The 21,008-nt window shown below is 34.2% G+C and overlaps 1 protein-coding gene across 1 annotated transcript; it reads left to right on the forward strand.

Moving 5' to 3' along the window:
* The first annotated feature begins 2,590 nt into the window (after positions 1-2,590).
* LOC125671843 (receptor of activated protein C kinase 1) lies at positions 2,591-14,659 on the forward strand. The gene is made up of 7 exons (XM_048907799.2): positions 2,591-2,826; positions 3,244-3,415; positions 5,009-5,156; positions 8,378-8,473; positions 8,934-9,044; positions 9,201-9,341; positions 14,405-14,659. The coding sequence occupies exons 1-7, from the start codon at positions 2,718-2,720 to the stop codon at positions 14,579-14,581; spliced, it is 954 nt and encodes a 317-aa protein (XP_048763756.1). The 5' UTR covers positions 2,591-2,717; the 3' UTR covers positions 14,582-14,659.
* The last annotated feature ends 6,349 nt before the right edge of the window (positions 14,660-21,008 follow it).

The raw sequence follows: 21,008 nt of genomic DNA on the forward strand, positions 1-21,008 counted from the left end.
TAATATAATGCATCTTAATTTTGCATAGTCACAAATTTTAACTTCTAGATGACACATTTCACCCCAAAAATGCTTGAAATGTGAAATATATAATAATACTTAGATAAATATCCATTTCTTTTGAAAATTTTGTAAACAATAGCATACCGCAATCTTTATTTACAAAACAAATAATAAACTCTCTAAAATGAGCTTCCGTGATGATGTATCGCCTTGATTTTCATGTGAAATCTTTCAAACACATTAGACAGTAGATTTTGATCATTAAAATGAAAAACAAAATTTTGGGTAAAATCGTGAATCAGTCCCTTATGACTTCGAATTAGGTTATAATTTTAACTGACCGTTTTCAATATATTCCGTTCGAAGACGAATTGATTTATGTCTGTGTTTTGAGAGTTATGGCATTACAGTTCACCGGTCATCCAGTGTAAGTGTTATAAACAAGTATCAGACTATGTCATTGAATCGCAATTCTATGTTTTTGCCTTTCTCTGCAGCTTTGACATATATTGATTATATACCTTATACAGGAGCATGCCTGCTAGATTAGTACATATAAATATGGTGTTACAGAGGTTTCAAAAGTCTCGTTAAAAGTCAGTATTTCGCAAATTCTATATGGTTGTTTATAACGATCTAGTTTGCCAATACAACCTATTACTGGGTCAAGTGCTGTCCGACGTGTTTCATACCTATTGTACGTTAGACCGTTCTTGGCACACTGATTTTGACTACGAATAACTCCGTTTACCTGATCAAGATAGAGGGCTCACGGCGGATGTGACTGGTCGATGCTTAACTCTTCCTAGGCACCTGATCCGGTCCACCTCTGGTGTGTCCAGGGGTCCGTGTTTGCCCAACTATCTATTTTGTATTCCTGAAATAAGAGTTATGAGATTGATCACTGTCCGTTACCTTCACCTTTCATAAAGAAAAGAAAGGTTTTTAAAATATCGTTTATTTTCACCTGCATTTGAATAATTAACGTCAAATGATTAATGATGCAGTGGTCGTTTATGGAGCATCTAACCCTTCTTTTGGTGTTGTCTAATCATGATGGTCATTATCTGATTGAGTGAAACTTTTAATGGACTGACAACAACTAATGAAATGCATAAAACTCGTATAGACGGTCAATTAATCATGGTGGAATACAAGACCCCCGAAGTCAATTTTGAACTTTTTAGCTCACCTGAGATTTTCTGATCGCCTGTTGTCCGTCTGTCTGTCCGTCTGTCTGTAAACTTTTTACATTTTCGACTTCTTCTCCAGAACCACTGGGCCAATTTAATTTTTACTTACAAATATATATATATAGGAAAAATCTTTAAAAATATTCTTCTCAAGAACCACTGAGCCAAAAAAGCTGAGATTTACATGAAAGCTTTCTGACATAGTGCAGATTCAAGTTTGTTCAAATCATGATCCCCGGGGGTTGGATGGGGCCACAATAGGGATCAAAGTTTTGCATGCGAATATATAGGAAAAATCTTTAAATATGAGCCAAGGTGATTTAGGTGAGCGATGTGGCCCATGGGCCTTTTGTTTCTTATAATCATAGAATATAGAAATTGTTATCATCATCTTAGTGTGTGTGTGTGTTGGGGGGGGGGGTATATTACTATGTATATGTCACAAGGTTTTGACACAAAATCGAACCAAACTGCTTTGTGTGTGTGTGTATACATATATGTATATATATATATATATATATATATATATATATATAAAAAGTCAAAAAATAAAATCCAATACTCAAACTTTTATCTATAGCGCTTTCGCCCTGCGGGCTCGTCAGTAGATTTTTAAACATGTGTGTGTGTTCACTTATATATATATATATATATATATATATATATATATATATAAGTGAAATTTTCTGTGCTTTATATTAAATATTTCTTCACTTAGGGCAGTTATGTTCATTTAAGAGTTCATATATATATATATATATATATATATATATATATATATATATAAAGCACAGAAATAGCAATGAACTCTAGCATTTGACTTGCCTAGATGGTCGAGTGGTCTAGTGCGCTGGTTACATGCTGCTAGGAGATTTGGTTCCGCAGGTCGTGAGCGTTCAACCCCGGGTAAGGGCGGAAGTGGGTATCCAAATAAAGTGAAATTTTCTGTGCTTTATATAGTAACATGTGGTATACATGATATGTCGTGTTGCTGTCTATTTATCAAGTAATCAATTCCTCTCCCCTTTCTCTTTGAACAATTTTGGCTACAACAATAACTGATCTCCCCTCAACTTTTAAAGGTGAAGCATGAGAAACTGCCCAATAGTATAGTCTACTTAATGGTTGCACCCCACCTTTGTCCAAGTGATGAAATGTTACGTTGCACGGAGTTATTGAAAAGTATGAATTACATAGAAACTTCATGTTTTATGTGATCTTTTAAAACACCAACCCCAACCCCCCCCCCCCCCCCTTCACTAACAAAAAAAAGAAAGAAAGTTTTTTTTTTTTTTTTAACCCAGAGGAAACCTCAAATAAACACACACACATATAAATACGAAATCAAGATAGCCATACACTATTATATTGGTATGTACATCCATACTCATTTCGGATATTAGTAAAACCTTTCGTAGTAAACTTCCTTTTCCGGTTTATCCTCCATGAACACGGCCGTATTGTAAATATAGGCCGACAAATCTGTCTTGATCAAGACTTTTGGAACGGTAGCAAGTAAATATGGCAGAGCAGATGACTCTGAGAGGGACCCTTCAGGGTCACGGAGGATGGGTAACCCAGATTGCCACGACTCCTCAGTATCCAGACATGGTTTTGTCGGCATCTAGAGGTAAAAATCGTCGTGGCGAATAACATTTGTGACTCTACATATATTGGTTTTAGTTATTTTAAGCTGAATACTTACACATAATGGCAGCTGATAGTTGAACATTCAAATCTGGACAGCTGCTCAACAGTTTTACCACAAAAGAACTAATGAATTGGTCGTCACAAGATAATGAATTGTTGGTTCGAATTTCCTCCATGATCTCTAGACCAGCGCGACAGTCTAAACTGTTAAGGTCCGGGGTTTATTTAACAGTGTAGAATTGTCCTTTTGTGTGTACATTTAATTGCATGATTTAGATATACGAGTTGTAAATAATGTACTGTATGTCACATTAAATAGTCATACCATTCCCCCCCCCCCCCCCCCTTCACACACACAAAATGAAGAAATGATTCTAATGTTATAAATGTGTTGCAGATAAAACCCTTATTATGTGGAAATTGACAAGGGATGATGCTAACTATGGACTTCCACTTCGGTGCTTGAAAGGACATGGTCACTTTGTGTCTGATGTTGTCATGTCATCAGATGGTCAGTTCGCCTTGTCAGGCTCATGGGATAGGACATTGAGACTGTGGGACTTGAGTGCGTAAGTAGTTTGTGAGTGAAAAAAACTGTATCTAGTTGGAAGTTCACTTAAATTATTGTCTCTAACGATTGTCTGTCACCAAGAACTCTTTGATTCTGATTGTCAATGGGAATTCTTATAATCCATAGATAAACTAACCATGGAATTGTTGGTGTAGTGCAATAATAGAGTTAGTGTCTTATAAACTGAAAAAAATTAAGGGCTGGGATGAAAAAACATGATGAAAAGAATTATGTATTCTTAGTTGAGAATAAATTTCAGAGATGTGATTAATCCTATCTTTGCAAACCAAGTGTCTTATTTGCTTACTCTCATCTCCCCCTTGGTGGTGGATTAAGTCGCATTTCTAAGCCTTCATAGTATCGCGTGACTTTCCAAGGCATTCAATCAATACAGTTTAGTTTGACTAATAACCATTTTATTGTTTTCATCTGTTAACGGGGATTGAATTTAATAGTTGCCCATTTGCAATTTGTGACTAAATTTCCGAGTGGACGAATTAAAATTACAGTTCAAGTTGCTCACATGGCGATTAAAAAATTTACAAATAAATGTTTCTTTTTCAATTTTATCCAATCATTTCGGTTCTTTCTTTCTTTAGAAAAAGTTTGCGATCTGCAAAGTGCTTCATAATTAAATTTTAGAACCACTTTTCTGCAAAGCGTCAAAGTGATTCTGAATTACCGACAATGTGGCAATTCATAGTGGGGTCAGTGAACCCAAGAAACAAAAAAATACAGACCAAAAAAAAGAGTATCACGATGATAATGATAAGATAAAAAGTCAACGGAAGTTCTTGGAATCAAGGAAGACCAACCGACTGTGGCTAGAAAACACGGAACTGGGTTTGACTTAATCATATTGTGAGTTAATACTTGATAACTCTTCTTTGGGAAAAAGGCTAGGAAAGGTGCTCTTCGCATGCATGTGACATGTGGTGTAGTGTCTTGTCTTGGTCAGTTGGCTAATGCCACAGGGTCTCGATTGTTTGTTGTCGGTTGCATGTCCTATAAACTAAACCAGAATAACAAAACATGAAAATACTTTTCTAATAAAAAGTGTTCTAATGGTCAACTAAATCTTGATGTGGGGCCCTAGAATTCCAAGGCTCAGTAGCCCACATGGCTACCAAAAGTTTCAGGTTAGTTTCAAACCCTGGTCATCTCCATTTTGTAAACATACACATGTAACCGAAATTATAAGGCATTATTTGATTGGTTAGATTTTGTTTTCATCTAGAACGATAACTTGCTCGGTCCGTTAGGTGACAAATCAATTGCAACTAAATCCGCGGGGGGGGGATGAGAGTAAGCGAATCGAACACTAAGCTTGCAAAGATGGATTAAACCATACTCGAAGTTTTTGACATTTGATCCTTGCATGGCAGGCATTTTGTTAATTCAAAGCTTAGAGTCAGATTCACTGATAGTCTAATTTGCATGTAGTTTTAAACAAACTCAAATTACAGAAGTTTGTCTAATTTTTTGTTGGATAGGAAAATATATAATGCTAATCATTTTAGTAATGAATCGGATTCTTCGACATTATTTATTGTGCTGCATCCAGCTACATTATATGACTCATTCATTTCAGAGGAACTACCACTCGTCTTTTCTGTGATCACGAGAAAGATGTTATGAGTGTGGCGTTCTCTGCTGATAACAGACAGATTGTGTCAGGATCCAGGGATAAGAGCATCAAACTGTGGAACACTCTTGGAGTCTGTAAATACACAATCCAGGCAAGTTGTTGGTTAAGGAAGTCATGTGTGGTACAGGAAGTGTATCAGGGATTTTCCTATATTTTTGTAATAGAGCCCAGGAATTGAGTTTTTTTCTTTTATCTCTTTTAACACGAGACATGTTCCATGAAAAATGCTTGTATTGACTCCCATTGGGAATGTCTTTTCAAAGTGCCAAACCGTGGTAATTTTTTGTGGTAACTAAAAATATTAACACTCAGGATCAAGAAAATGTAAAAAATAAAATTATAAAAGTATTCTTTCACTTTTAATTTCATTTTTTTTAAAACGGTTGCTAACGTCACATTTTTAAGACGGAACACTTGACGGAAAATGACATTAGCAATTAATAAATCTTCTGTTTACTAAACAAGTTATGAAATTATTTAACTACATGGCTCTCTTAATGAAAGGTTTAAAAGTAATCTATATACATTACATCGAGACCAATGTTTGTTGTGCTTTAGTAATGACCCCAAATCTTTTATTTTCTGTCAATGCTAATGTCAGTTCTTGATGGAACTTTTTTATGCTAATGTTATTGTTTGACGGAACAAAACCTTGCGGAACTTTTTCGCAGTGATGTAGATCATGATAGATTATATAGTTTCCCATGATGAGTTTTTATTGCAATAAAATAGTCTTTGAATTCATAAACCGGTAGTTTGACGTACGATTTGGTACAAATAGAACGATTTCTTATGCTAACGTCACATGTTGCTAACGTCAGCAATTTTGACAGAAAGTCTATCGCTTGAAGTTTTACATAAGTCTAGATACCTCATTCACTCAACCTGCCATGCAATTGGAAAATCCCATTACAACACCCCTTGCAGGGAGAGTTGCAATAATAACAAAGAACCACAACTCTTACAATGGTTTGGTAAAGAAGTGTGCTAATGTCACATTGTGACGAGTAGAATTTGACAGAATGATGTTAGACCAAATATCAATGTAATTTCTTAAGTCAGATATTCAGGGCTCGAAATTAACATATGCCCGTCAGTCTGTGACTAGTTAAAAGTCTGGCAGACTGACTGATATTTGTTTTAGTCAGTCCGATGTGACTGGTTAATTTTCTAAAGCATCATTTTGGAAAATATACTTAAGCAATTTTATACACACATTTGGCATGCTTCGATTTGTAGATATCAGACGAATCTGATACGTAAATATAAATCCCACATTTAAGTTTTGCAATACTGTCATACCGAGTTAAATTTCATTTTTATAACATCAACAAAATATGTTTAATTATTTCTGGTAAATTCTGGAAATTTCTGGACTGGTAAATTTTTCTGCGGACTGGTTGAAATTATACCCCATGGGTCCGGCTGGACTGGTGACATAAAAAGTTAGCTTCAAGCCCTGATATTTTGTTTAAAGAAGATAAAATCTGTTCCACAATTAGATTATGACTTTTAATGCTTAATTCCAGAAAAATAATCAAAGCAAATTGTTTTGCAGTACATCTCTATGTACATTAGTGCTAACGTCAGTATGTTTGACAGAACGAAAGTTACAAAAACTGTTTACTTTGAATTTACTTTTGTATAATTTGTTTTCATAAATAGTTTGCAATTTTTTTTTATAAAGATTAAGTAAAAGTACATACATTTTATGTTACATTTTTTTCGCCCCTTGTTTTCTTATATAAGTTGAAATAAAGTACCCGAGAAGTTGGGTACCACTTCTCACGGGAGTTAATTCTGTCAATTTTTCTCATATTTTGAACATTCATATACCAAAATAATTTTAACAATTTATGTGTGGCAAAATATTTTTGATTTTATAATTAACTCTAGTCCATTCAAGTTTGTAATTAACAACATTATTTACTTTTTAAGCTTATTTATCTTTAAATACGGAGGGGAAAAAATTGACGGACATTTATGCTAATTTGGTGGAATATGTCACAACTGTGTGTGGGCGAATTTAAAATGGAGCAAAACCATTAGCAAGTGAAGAAAGGCAAAAATAACACGGGGCAAAAATAACCCTGTATACAGTAAACAATGAAATCTCTCTGTCTGGGAAGCATGTTGTGTGTTCAGATTTTTTATTGCTTTCTTGATTTTGTATTGTACATCAAATTGAACACCATATGTGTTGCACGTCTTCACTACCATACTAAAAGGTTAGACTCAGTTGTTGTTGTTTTTTATATTGTAGCCAATCATGATGGTAGATTGGCGATACATGGAATTTTTTATTGTATCATTGTATTTTATTAATCTATTACAACTTTTAAAAAAAATCCTTTGTTGTGTATTTGATTAATTATTAACAATAATTAACTTTTCTGGGTTCTCTGAATTTCTCTAGCCCAGATTATGCAATTGCAAACCAGCAAGAGATAAATGTTTAATTTCATTTCAGAAGATCTGATAATTTGGTTTGGTTAATATAAGAATGTCCTTCCTCTCGATACATTTTTGACATCTTTCAAAAGTCTCAATGATTGTAAGGTACAATGCAGTGGATGATCTGGAGGGAATTGTGAAAGTTGCAAACACACACATTTTAGGTTGGGAAATCTTTTAAAAAGGTTACATTTAGTTATTTCTGTGATGGGGACTGCAGGTTACATTTAGTTATTTCTGTGATGGGGACTGCAGGTTACATTTAGTTATTTCTGTGATGGGGACTGCAGGTTACATTTAGTTATTTCTGTGATGGTGCATCCCCTTTGAAGTATTTTCAGATCCTCGTCTGCAGTGGTGGATATAGACTACGTGTATCACAAGAGAAGTCTAATTCAAGACTTGCTTCTAAATTATTAATAAAGTTTGATCTTTTTTTACCATACAAAAGTCCACAAGTTGGATTTGAGTGGGAATCAGTAAACTTGGTCAACTGCTGGACATCTTATCCTTTCCTGATCCAAACATTCTTCTACTTGTAACTGTGTTTAATGTCAAAATTGGGATCTTTCAGCTTGTAACTATACCTTAACCGTCATCCTTCACAGAACAGAATGAACCACCTGGCAGGAATATATTCCAATATTCTTTAAAGGATTCTTGATTTCATTGTTTTTATCAGTTGTCAAATTTTGTACTTGACTACTTTCTCAAGCTTGTAGGAAACCGACTTGATTTATGTTTTTTCAATGCCCCATGCTTGCGCTAGTTGATTGCAACTAATATTTTTTAAAGCTACATTTCGTTCATTGACTTCTTGTATCAGTGATTTGTAATTACTGAAATTTATTCTTTCAGGATGAAGGTCACTCTGACTGGGCATCATGTGTCAGATTCTCACCAAACACAGCCAATCCAATCATTGTGTCGTGTGGATGGGATAAAATGGTCAAGGTATGCTATCAGATTTGTGTTTTTTTTAATTAGTGGCAGACTTTATGAGATCAGTATTGAGCTTGTAGTTTTAGTAGATGATCATCAAATCTCTTCAGGGTCATGATTTTGTTGATACAGAGAATTCGGTGCATGATTATATCACATACCATTATGACCTATCTACAAACTTTTCTCTCAATGTCAGATTGACAGGCAACAAAATTAAGGGGAAATACTCACTGAATGGGAGTTAAAAATTTAAATTGTGAGTGAAAAGCTACAACCAGTCACAATTTTTTTTCCGCATGAATGGCCATTGTTGGATATTCATAGTGTTTCACGGACACATCCTGTTGCCACTTATCTTTCATATAATGAAGGGAAGACAAATGTACTGTATGTTTTAAGTTCACTGAATCAGTTTAATACTAGAAGTTTTCTTAGATGGTGGAAGTTTTTATGTTAGATCTGTTTGTAGGTGTGGAACTTGACTAACTGCAAACTAAAGACCAACCACATCGGACACACCGGTTACCTGAACTGTGTCACAGTGTCCCCTGATGGCTCTCTGTGTGCCTCTGGTGGCAAGGTAAGTTTTAAACGAAGGAGAATTTTACCTGTTAACCACCTTCAGTCAGCATGTTGATTTATAAAATTGTATTTTTAGAAAAACAATAACATTGATATATTGCTTATGTGCAGCAACCACAAGGTGAATAAAAACCACTGTTTTAATGCTTAACAGGATGGACAAGCCATGTTGTGGGATCTGAACGAAGGCAAGCACTTGTACACATTGGATGGAGGCGATGTCATCAATTCACTGTGCTTCAGCCCCAACAGATACTGGCTGTGTGCTGCCACAGGACCTAGCATCAAAATTTGGGTATGTTGAAAACTTGTACACGGTTTACATCTCGAGACAATTGCCTCCTATTTGCTTAGAAATTTTGATAGAGAATAACTGGCTTACTGTGCTTTAAGTAATTTATTTACATCATATAGGTTTTTTTTATAGCTCACCGAAACAATGATCACAGTGTTGGCTTCGGCATGACACTTTAAAGAAAAAAACTTGTACCATTTTATCTATCTTTTGAATCAAGGGGGTAGAGCTTTGATATTTCACATATAAGTTCCTCTTGATCATACCTTTCATTTGGTACCAAGACTTTTGACGTTATGACCTTTTTTTTAAAACCTGTAACCTTGGCTATATTTATTAAATCAAGGGGGATGGGGTAAGTAGAGTTGTGCTTTCCCCTGAGCTACAATGTCTTCTGTTAAGACAGAAATTCAATCACCTTTATGTTAGAATTTATTTACCATACTATGGCACTGATGATTACAAAAATGACATGATTGATGCATAGTGAAAGAAATGTCCTCCAATTCTGATGGTGCCAGAGTTTTAGAGAACAAGTTATTTCAGCATACAGTGTATTTTGTTCAAAGGTGTAAATACCATTATTTTACATGTATTTCTCGTAGCATTTTCCTCACTGTAAAAGTTGTGACTTTTTAAATACGATTCATATTGTTATTACATGTACTTCTTTCTAATTCATTTGATAAATAAAATACACTTCAAATGTTTACTTCCCTTTTGTGACCTACCTTTCTGATAGATTTGATGTAGGTGATAAGGTAGATAAGATAAACATTGCGTTTTTGGTAAAATGTCAACAGTAATATTTGTTGAGCTATTAATAACTTTTTCCAAGTGTTCAGTGCTTCCCAAGGCAGTGTTCGAAATTGGTTTAAAACTTGTTATAGACCATGGGTCTATGCCAAAACAAGATGCTTAGACCTCATCGAATTGGAATAGACCGTAACATTGGGGGAAAAACACCACAAATTTTAAACATTTTCATTTACTTCTAATATACTTAGAAAGCATATTTTCTTTCCATTTCTATAATATCCTCCTTTCCTCATAATGTTTATCAGATGTCGACTGACCATGCAAGGTCCTTTGGGATAACTTTATTGCTTTAAATCTAGAAAATTGGCATAGACAATTTGGTCTATCTCAATTACAGTTGGCATAGACCCGTACCATTTGACATAGACTTGGTCTATCGGTCCATGGTTAATTTCGAACACTGCCCAAGGTCATCTGGTACTTACAGGACATTTGGTAAAGTAAAGGTTGAGATATTACTGGACCAAGTCAAATTTTACCAGACCGAAATTCTATGGGCAAATTAAAACACTTTGTTTAATTGTCAACTATAGCGCTCACTCTAAAGTATGAATATCCACAGCGCTCACTCTAAAGTATGAATATCCACAGCGCTCACTCTAAAGTTTGAATATCCACAGCGCTCACTCTAAAGTATGGATATCCATAGCGCTCACTCTAAAGGTTGGATATCCACAGCGCTCACTCTAAAGGTTGGATATCCACAGCGCTCACTCTAAAGTTTGTATATCCACAGCGCTCACTCTAAAGTTTGGATATCCACAGCGCTCACTCTAAAGTTTGGATATCCACAGCGCTCACTCTAAAGTATGAATATCCACAGCGCTCACTCTAAAGTATGGATATCCACAGCGCTCACTCTAAAGTTTGTATATCCACAGCGCTCACTCTAAAGTATGGATATCCACAGCGCTCACTCTAAAGTATGGATATCCACAGCGCTCACTCTAAAGTTTGGATATCTACAGCGCTCACTCTAAAGGTTGGATATCCACAGCGCTCACTCTAAAGTTTGGATATCCACAGCGCTCACTCCAAAGTTTGGATATCCACAGCGCTCACTCTAAAGTTTGAATAAGTGTTGATGCTTTTGATTTTACTTCCATCCTTTTACTGGAATTATTTTCTTGAAACTGATACAGTAATTAACAAATTTAGATGAGAACAACTTCCATGCATGGAGTCCTATTGTTTGAAATGAGAAATAAAACTGAGAATATCAGTCCAATGATTACCACACGAACATGTATTAGCTATTGAGTTCTAATGAAAAGAACACGAGAAAATGAGGACGGTATTCTCATTATGTATGAAATCAATCCCTGTAAAATTAAGACTAGCGTTTTAAAAAAAAATACTGGGTTTGTATGTAAGAATTTTAAACTTGAATATGACAAGGTACCCAATATCAGATTTTTGATATGTTTGAATTATGAAATACAAATATTGATCACAGACTTATGCTAGCACCATTTTCAATAGCTTTTGGTAACCCTGCCTACCTATAAATGAAATTTATTTGATTGATGAAAGACAAGGTCATTTTTCAAGATCAAACAAGTCTTGGTCTCATTTGATGGAAAAATGTTTTACAAAATTTGTGAAGGAGTGAAAATATGCTGATACTGAAGATGTTTTTGTAAACCTTCAGATTTTCTCTGCCAATGTACAAATATTATCAATTCTGGAAAAGTATGTTTAAATTCAAAATCCTACACAGTACCAGTTGGTAAAAAAAATTACTGTGAAGCATCAATGATTACAAATGACACACTCTTGATGAAAGTGAAACTATTTTCCTGTCATTCTTATGGTGTCACATGATCCCGGATTGTTATCTGATGGGGGTAGGGGGTATTGATGATATATGTGGAATTGTGAATACAGAAATCTATCTGAGATGAGTCATGTTCGACATAATTTGTTAAGTACAAACTTTTTACCATGGCATCGATGATTACAAAGTGACATGATTGATTCATACTGAAAGAAGTGTCCTGCAATTCTGATGGTGCCAGAGTAACAAGTACAGAGGGTTGTAATGTTGTATTGGCCTAATTTGGATCCCCTTTTTTAAAGCATAATTTACATTTATTTTGTTGAAGGATCTGTGCACAACTTTCTTGTACATTGGAAATGTATATTTATTGTAGATATTTTTGTTGTCTACCAACATCTTAACTTTTGCAATTAATTGTTTATGAAAAACTTATCTGCAGTTGCCTCTGAGCTTATAAGGTCAAAGGACATAATCCAACATAGTGTTCAGTTTTGCATCCTGGGTTGATTCAATGTAAAATGTGTTGGGAGATTCCCAGCAGGGTCAAAGGTTCTCTGTTACCAAATTAAATTTGACCACAATCAAGGGTATATGTGTGATTAACAAATGCATCTTGTTCAAATAAAAACGGTTCCAAATGTTTATTTTCATTTTGTGACCCACCTTTATATATATATATATATATATATATATATATAGGAAGGTAGGTAGGGTAAAAATTTATATTTTGGCAAAAATGTTAACAGTGTCATTCATTTAGCTTATAAATGTTTCCAAGTGTTGACACCATTTAATTTATAAGTAAATATCCTTTTGAAAAACATTTGTACTTTAAATAAAATGAATATCCTGGAACAAAAAAATCCATACCTGGGGGAAGACACATGCATGGAGTCCTACTGTTTGAAATGAGAAATAAAACAGTGAATACCAGTCCAATGATTACCACACGAACATGTATTAGCTATTGAGTTCTAATGAAAATAACACGAGAAAATGAGGACGGTATTCTCATAATGTTTTTTAAAGCATGTATGAAATCAATCTCTGTAAAATCAAGACTAGCTTTTAAAAAAAATTTATTGGGGTTGTATGTAAGAATTTTAAAACTTGAATATGACAAGGTACCCAACATCAGATTTTTGATGTTTGAATTATGAAATCAAATATTGATCACAGACTTGTGCTAGCACCATTTTCAATAGCTTTTAGTAACCCTGCCTACCCATAAATGAAAGCCTATTTGATTGATGAAAGACAAGGTCATTTTCCAAGGTCAAAATTTATGACAATTCAAACAAGTCTTGGTCTCATTTGATGGAAAAATGTTTCACAAAATCTGTAATGGAGTGAAAATATGCTGATTCTGAAAATGTTTTTGTTAAACCTCAGATTTTCTCTGCCAATGTACAAATATTATCAATTTAATTTTGAAAAAGTATGTTTAAATTCAAAATCCTACACAGTACCAGTTGGTAGAAAAAATTATTGTGAAGCATCAATGATTACAAATGACACTCTTGATGAAAGTGAAACTATTTTCCTGTCATTCTTATGGTGTCACATGATCCCGGATTATTATCTGATGGGGGTATTAATGATATATGTGGAATTGTGAATACAGAAATCTATCTTGAGGGGAGTCATGTTCGACATAATTTGTTAAGTACAAACTTTTTACCATGGCATCGATGATTACAAAGTGACATGATTGATTCATACTGAAAGAAGTGTCCTGCAATTCTGATGGTGCCAGAGTAACAAGTACAGAGGGTTGTATTGGCCTAATTTGACTCCCTTTTTTGAGTTCCAATGAATATAACAATAAAGTGAGGATGGTATTCTCATTAATGTATTGTAATGCATGTATGAAACCAATCTCTGTAAAATCAAGACTACCCTATTTTTTAAATTGTGAGTTATATACTCAAGAATTTTATTTTGCAGAACAGAAATATTGAATAATAATAAATTTAATATTGATCACACACAGAAGTGGCAGCATGTTGACAATGTTAAAGGTGTCTAATCCTCAAAAAATGTTCATTCCCATGAAGTGAAAGGTCAAGGTCAAAGCTATGTAACTAATAACCACACAATCATTGGTCACAGTTGAACTAGCCATAGTCAAGGGAGCTATGTATCAAAAACACATCTTGTAAATGCTTACCTTAAATGATAGGTTGATTCTTAAAAAGATCAAGACAAGGTCATCAGCATTTTCTTGCAAAGAGCATAATTTGACCAAAAGAGAATATTCAATGAAGAAAAAATCTTTCAAACTGAGCAGTTTGTAAATAAATTTCATGTGGCATCAATGATTACAAATGAGACATGCTTGATGAAAGTGAAATAATTGTCCTGCAATTCTGATGGTGCCACATAAACACTATTAGAGCGCTTTAGATCATCTGTTGATTTACAATGGAGAATATTCAGATGTTTTTATGTCACTATTTTTCAGGATCTTGAAGGCAAGATTGTAGTAGATGAACTGAGACAAGAGGTCCTCTCCACCAATTCTAAGGCCCAGGCTCCACAGTGTATTTCTCTCGCTTGGTCCGCTGACGGACAGACTCTGTTTGCTGGCTACACTGACAACCTTATCCGTGTCTGGCAAGTTTCCATGGCAGCCAGATGAAATGCCATTTTAGTGTAATGACTGAGGACGTTATTAAAAGGAGTGGCTCTTAAAAAGTGAATAAATCTCGGAGTTCAATTGGTTTTCAAGTGTTTTCATTTGAAGGAGTTGGTCCCTTGATGTGATACAGCGTAGAATATCAGAGTTGAATACAATTGGATATTACATATTATATAGCTAATAAATAGTTTGTTATAAATTCTGCATAAAATCTAGAGAATGTTAGCGTTCAATATCCTGAGAATTTATTGAATGCTAACTTTGCATTGCGTAAATTGTGTGCGCCCGAGATATTCCGAGTATGAGCGTTCAATATTGAATATTGTAACCGTAACGACGTAAAAAAGCGGTAATGACAGGTTTAATATTGAACAGTTTAAGAAATGCATGCTGATATTGCATACTTTAACTTTAGATGCCAATATTGATGAATTCTCGTCTGTTTCGGATTATTATGAGTGAAAACGGATATGATTTAACAACTAAATACTTTACCTATATGATAAAAGGGTTATTGAACTAATATATTGGTGAATGTTGGCACTCGTTGGCTTTCAAAATGCACTTGCAAGCTCGTGCATTTTGACAGCCAACTCGTGCCAATATTCACCAATAATGAATATAAGTTCAATAACCCTATAATACACATTTTGCTGGTCCATTCAACTGTTAAAATATAACAAAATTTTTGACAAATGTGTTGGATAGAATTATCCAATACACTAACAATGAACTTTTCCATGATTAGTAGAGATTGCAAAATATCTTATTATTATTAAAGGGACTGGTTCATGATTTTTGATAAAATTTTGATGTTAAACATTAAAAATATAACTCGTTTAATGTCGATAGCCAAACTTTTTACCTTTAAAATGCAAGAATGAAAGCAATATATTAGGAAGTGAACATGAAAAAAATATTTGTTGTATAATAAACTTAAAAGACCTGAAACTAAATAGTGTGGCCTGAATTTAATTTGCTTGTTTCTATTTGATCAATTAAACACTCTTAAGTTGAAGGTTTATGGAGGTCATCCATTATTTCCCAGTATGCATCTGTGCTCTGACGTAGATGAGACATATTGCTGTTGTTGACTGGGTCACTATTATACAGCAGAAATTTATTGGATTCATATTAGAGTTAATGGATAAGGTTTTGGAGCAAAAAGAATTGAAATCAAATCTAACTACAATGCATTAAGAAAAAGAAGAAAACACTCCCACAAAATAACTCCAGTTCCTCCAACTTTTGAACTAACTCAGAAGCACTATAGTACTGTTATATTTCAAGATTCCAAATCAATTAATTTTATTAGATTTTAAAATATTTGGAGATAATTAAGGTGACTGTGTCTTAAAAGTACTGCAATATAGGCATGTAATTTATATATTTTATAATAATTGATGTACATGGACCACAGATAATTAGTTATATTATTTACTTACACTAATAAAAATTACTTATTCAGAATCTGTATCAAAATCTGAGGTTTCAAGAAATCCTTTATAATTGCAGTGCTTTTAGGAAATGCTCCTATAATTTATGTCACAACAAATGAGGGTAAAACTACTCTTGATCCTCCCCCTCCCCCCCCCCCCCCCCCCCCCCCCCCCCCCCCAAGAGGCTGACCGCGTCTGACCTAGTTGATAAACTGTCTGTAGGCCATAAATCTTGATATCATGCCTGCAACAGAATTGTTACTGTATTCTATCACGTGTGTGTGTAATTGGAAATATTTACACACAAATGCCATGTTATGTTTAGATTTTAATACATGTGAATACAGAAGGTATTTTTCATTTTCGTGTTTTTCTTACTTGTTTAACAAGTTGTTATCCAAGTCCTCTGAGACCCTTCCTCTCTGGATACATAAATCCATGGATAAATGTAAGCTGTATCAATTATAACAGGACTTAGACACACCATGTCAAAATATGGGTGTAGAGAACCGCACTGTATGTGTATATCCATGTAATCTGACACAAAATGTTCAAACTCATGACAACAAAGACACCCCTTGAATGCACATAATTCCTCTCTCATTAAAATAAATTGCTGGTAAAGAAGAATTATTTTGAGAAGCAATTTCTTCCTCTGTAATATCAGGTTCAAACTGATATCCCATATTTAATTCACTTTCTGCTGATGACATATTAACGTTGATGCTTACAATGTGCCAAAAATACACAATGTGTCCAACTGACATCAGTATCACTGCTGCCCTCTAGTGGATGCTAAGAGATAACCCAGCAGGGAGGTAATAATTTTTTCAATATGGCAGCTCCCAAGGATTGAAAAGATTCGTTAATCTTTATGAAATATCTCCCTACTACAGAAAGCTAAATCTTACTGATTTTCAGAATTCATTATATACATCAAAATGACAAATTTAAACCCTTTGTCACAATTTCGTAAACAATAGCATACCGCAATCTTTGTTTACAAAACAAATAATAAACTCTCTATAATGAGCTTCTGTGATAATGTATAACCTTAATTTTCATGTGAAATCTTTCAAACACTTTAGACAGTAGATTTTCATCATTAAAAGTGAAAAACAAAATTTGGGGGGGGGGGGGGATCGTGAATCAGTCCCTTTAAGGTAACTCCATACTTGCAGTTTTATCTGATACAAGTTTAAAATGTGTATTTATTTCCATTCATTAGAGTTAAAACCAACAAACTATCAAATAAAATACATGGGTCATCACACTTTTAAAAGGGGCTTGGATACGATTTGAGCTGAACATTTTCAAATTTTATTTTTCCATTTTTATTGTTTACAATGTTTAACTAAAGTATTTCTAATGATCAACCAAAATTTGAATATCAGTTGTTGAGTTATAAGTGAGATACATCACTCGCAATTCTTTGTGATGTAAACAAGGCTCGTGTCATGTTTTTATTTACATTAGACTGTTTAATGGAAAATAACGTGTTTAAAACAATATGAGATGTGCCAAACACTCCCAAATATTTAATTGTGTTAATTAAACGAAACATTTATTAGTTTATTTAACATGTAAACAAAAACATGGCACGAGCCTTGTTTACATAACAAGGATCTGTGACCATGTATCTTGGCTACTGACATTCAAAGTTTTGCTGATCATTAGTTAAGCATTCTAAACATTAAAAATAAAATTTGAAAATTTCCAGCTCAAATCGTGTCCATGTCCCTTTAAGATACGAGACGTACATAAACAGAATCATATATCACCGTCAGAAAATTGCAATTTTCTTTAGACAGTGTTTTTAAAATTCCATACAAACTGGTTAAGACGATATAGTAGCATTCATAACATTTTCATGAAACTATCTTCACAAAAATACAAAATGTCTGTAAAAAAAAAAAGGGGGGGGAGTCTCTCGCATAAATAGACTTGATAAAAAAAATCATTAGAAACAGAGTTATTGCCCTTGAATTCAATATTTTGAAACGTATCATTGATTATTCTTCTATAACTTAGACTTTTGAAATATTTTAATTTTTAACAAGATTTTTTATACAATAACTATAGGAAAAGACTCCAACAAAATTTATGTTCCTAACATGCATGAATCTAAATAAATCATTGATTTTGCAAAATCTAATGACATCACAGAAGGGTGGAATTACTTTAAAGGTATTCCATGTATAATGAAAGGATAATGAACAATTTTGTGAAGGATTTAGATCAACATAAAAGTTTATTGTTAAATAATGATGAAAGTGAAGCAGATGAACTGACTGGTAATTATTAGAAGCTGACCTTTTTGCACTTAAGACTTTTTGGAAGAGTTGTCTGCCCTTTGTAAAAATAAGAAAAATCTAATTTTCTAACAAAAATGCTTGTGGTCAATAATTAATTTTATTTCATATTTTCATAAAAAGAAAGTTTATGTAACTTATTACCAAGAGATAATTATGAAAATATAATTTGTTTTCAAAGTATTGTAATAAAACATGCTTTTCCCATATACTTCAATGTTAAATTCTAGGTGAAATAAATCAGGCAATAAACAAAATTTTGAAAATTCCTATGGTGGATTATTTTTATTTAATGAACCCTTCAAAATGATACCATGATTACAAATATTCCACCATCCATTTATTAAATATGAAATATGGTCATTATACATTGAATACCTTAAGCAAAATAAAAGAAACTTTAGTCAAATTACGGCCTTCAGTTAACAATGGACCACAATTTATGCTGAAATTAAAAGGATAAGAGGCCACAATGATCACATGAAGGGTCACATTTTCACAATGGCTTGTAAAATATTCAAACTCGATATCATGGTTCTACCCGGGGGATTGTGGTGCGATGAGGAAGCTTGAATACCAAATTCACAGGAGTACGTCCTTTTGGTTTTTTCGATACTTTAAAACTCATGGCTCTAAGGTTCACTGTTAACAAGCAACATGCAGACCTATATGTACAAATTAATCTGACAAATAATGAGAAGACTTCTATGAAAAAGAATAATCATATGAAACTAATGATATCACCCAGACTGTTGGGTTATGTCATACTTAGACAGCATGGGTCATGAATTATACAATACATGAGGGTACTTTAATTGTTGACACATACATTCTATTAACAAAATGGTTCCTGTGAAGATGTTTAGTTTTTCATGCACTCGTATTTCAAATCCCACTCTGGTTGTATATTAAATCCCACTCTAGTTGTATTTTAAATCCCACTCTGGTCCTTGATGTTATGGTGTGAACAAAGTTATGTTCTTCACAGTCTGGACCCTGGTTCATGCGAAGAATATTTTAAAGATTTTTTCAGTTCACCTGGAGTGAAAGCTGTGATCACATTTTGTCTAGGGTACATGTACATCTGTATGTGTGTCTGTAAACTTCACATTTTAGACTTCTCAAGAACCCTGGGCTAATTTCAATTAAACTTGCCACAAAGCATGCTTAAGTAAAGAGGATTCGGCATTATCATGTTATTTGATTCGCGAGAAAGTGTGAGAGTTATTTGCTCTTTAAATTTGGTTTATTCCGTTGAATTACTATAGGATTATGCAAATTTTCAAACATTTGCATATGGCACAGGTGAAAGAAGTATAAATTAAAACAAACTTATGGTAGGGGACCTCTTAAATTACGGAATAAACAGTATATTAAAGATGTGCGAATCAAATAACATGATTATGCCAAATGTTTTGTGAAATTATTTATATCGATCGATTTGTTTGACTATCATCGTAGCTCAGTGGTTAAAGCATTGGGCTGTTGAACCGCAGATCTCGAGTTCGAATCCCCCAGAGTCTTTTCTTCATATGTCATTATGTGTTAAAATGATTGTTTTAAAAATCATGTTTTTATCCAAATTTGTATATTTTTTGGCATATATGCTCATTGGTATATCATCATATCTTTTATAATTAGATCAATTCGTACTGATTTGAGAAACTATTTCTGGATGTAGTGAGCCACCTTAAGGGATTTTTGTACCGCAACGCGGAAGGGGACATAGAAATACCGGTGTCCGTCCGTCCCACTTCAGTTCACCGCCTAACGGATTTTGTTCATATTTTGTAGGATTGTTAGCCACCATGTGTAATTGATCATATTACGCCGTCATTTTGATTCGACGATTTTTACATGAGTTATGGGACTTTGTTGAATTTTTACATGCTACACTATATGAACACTTTGTGGACGCAGCTCCTCCGAAATCGCTCAAAGGATTTCGTTCAAATTTTGTAGGATTGTTAGTCACCATATGTAGTTGATCATATTGCGCCGTCATTTTGATTCGACAAATTTTACAGTAGTTATGGGACTTTTGTGCTTCAACCTTTTTTGCGGCGGTGGGGGACATACATGGCTACGTGTAGAAATCTTGTTTGAAAAGAGTTCCCGAGAACCACTGGGCCAGCCAGAAAGATGAAACTTGTGTGATAGCTTTTTTTTTTAGCTCACCTGAGCTGAAAGCTCAAGTGAGCATTTCTGATCGCCTGTTGTCCGTCGTCTGTCTAAACTTTTTACATATTCGACTTCTTCCCCAGAACCACTGGGCCAATTATAACCACACTTGGCCAAAAGCATTCTTGGGTGATGGGCTTTCAAGTTTGTTCAAATGAAGGGTTATGCCAAATAGGGCGGGATTATTTAAAACTCTTCTTCTCAAGAACCACTGGACCAGAAGAGCTGAAATATACATGAAAGCTTCCTGACATAGAGCAGATTAAAGTTTGTTAAAAGCATGGCCCCCAGGGGTAGGATGGGGCCATAATAGGGGATCAAAGTTTTACATACAAATATATAGGATAAATCTTTAAACATCTTCTTCTCAAGAACCACTGAGCCAGAAAAGCTGAGATTTACATGAGAGCTTTCTGACATAGTGCAGATTCAAGCTTGTTAAAATCATGACCCCCGGGGGTAGGATGGCGCCACAGTACGGGATTAAAGTTTTAC

This window comes from Ostrea edulis, chromosome 4 (assembly GCF_947568905.1).
Source record: "Ostrea edulis chromosome 4, xbOstEdul1.1, whole genome shotgun sequence".
Classification (NCBI taxonomy): domain Eukaryota; kingdom Metazoa; phylum Mollusca; class Bivalvia; order Ostreida; family Ostreidae; genus Ostrea; species Ostrea edulis.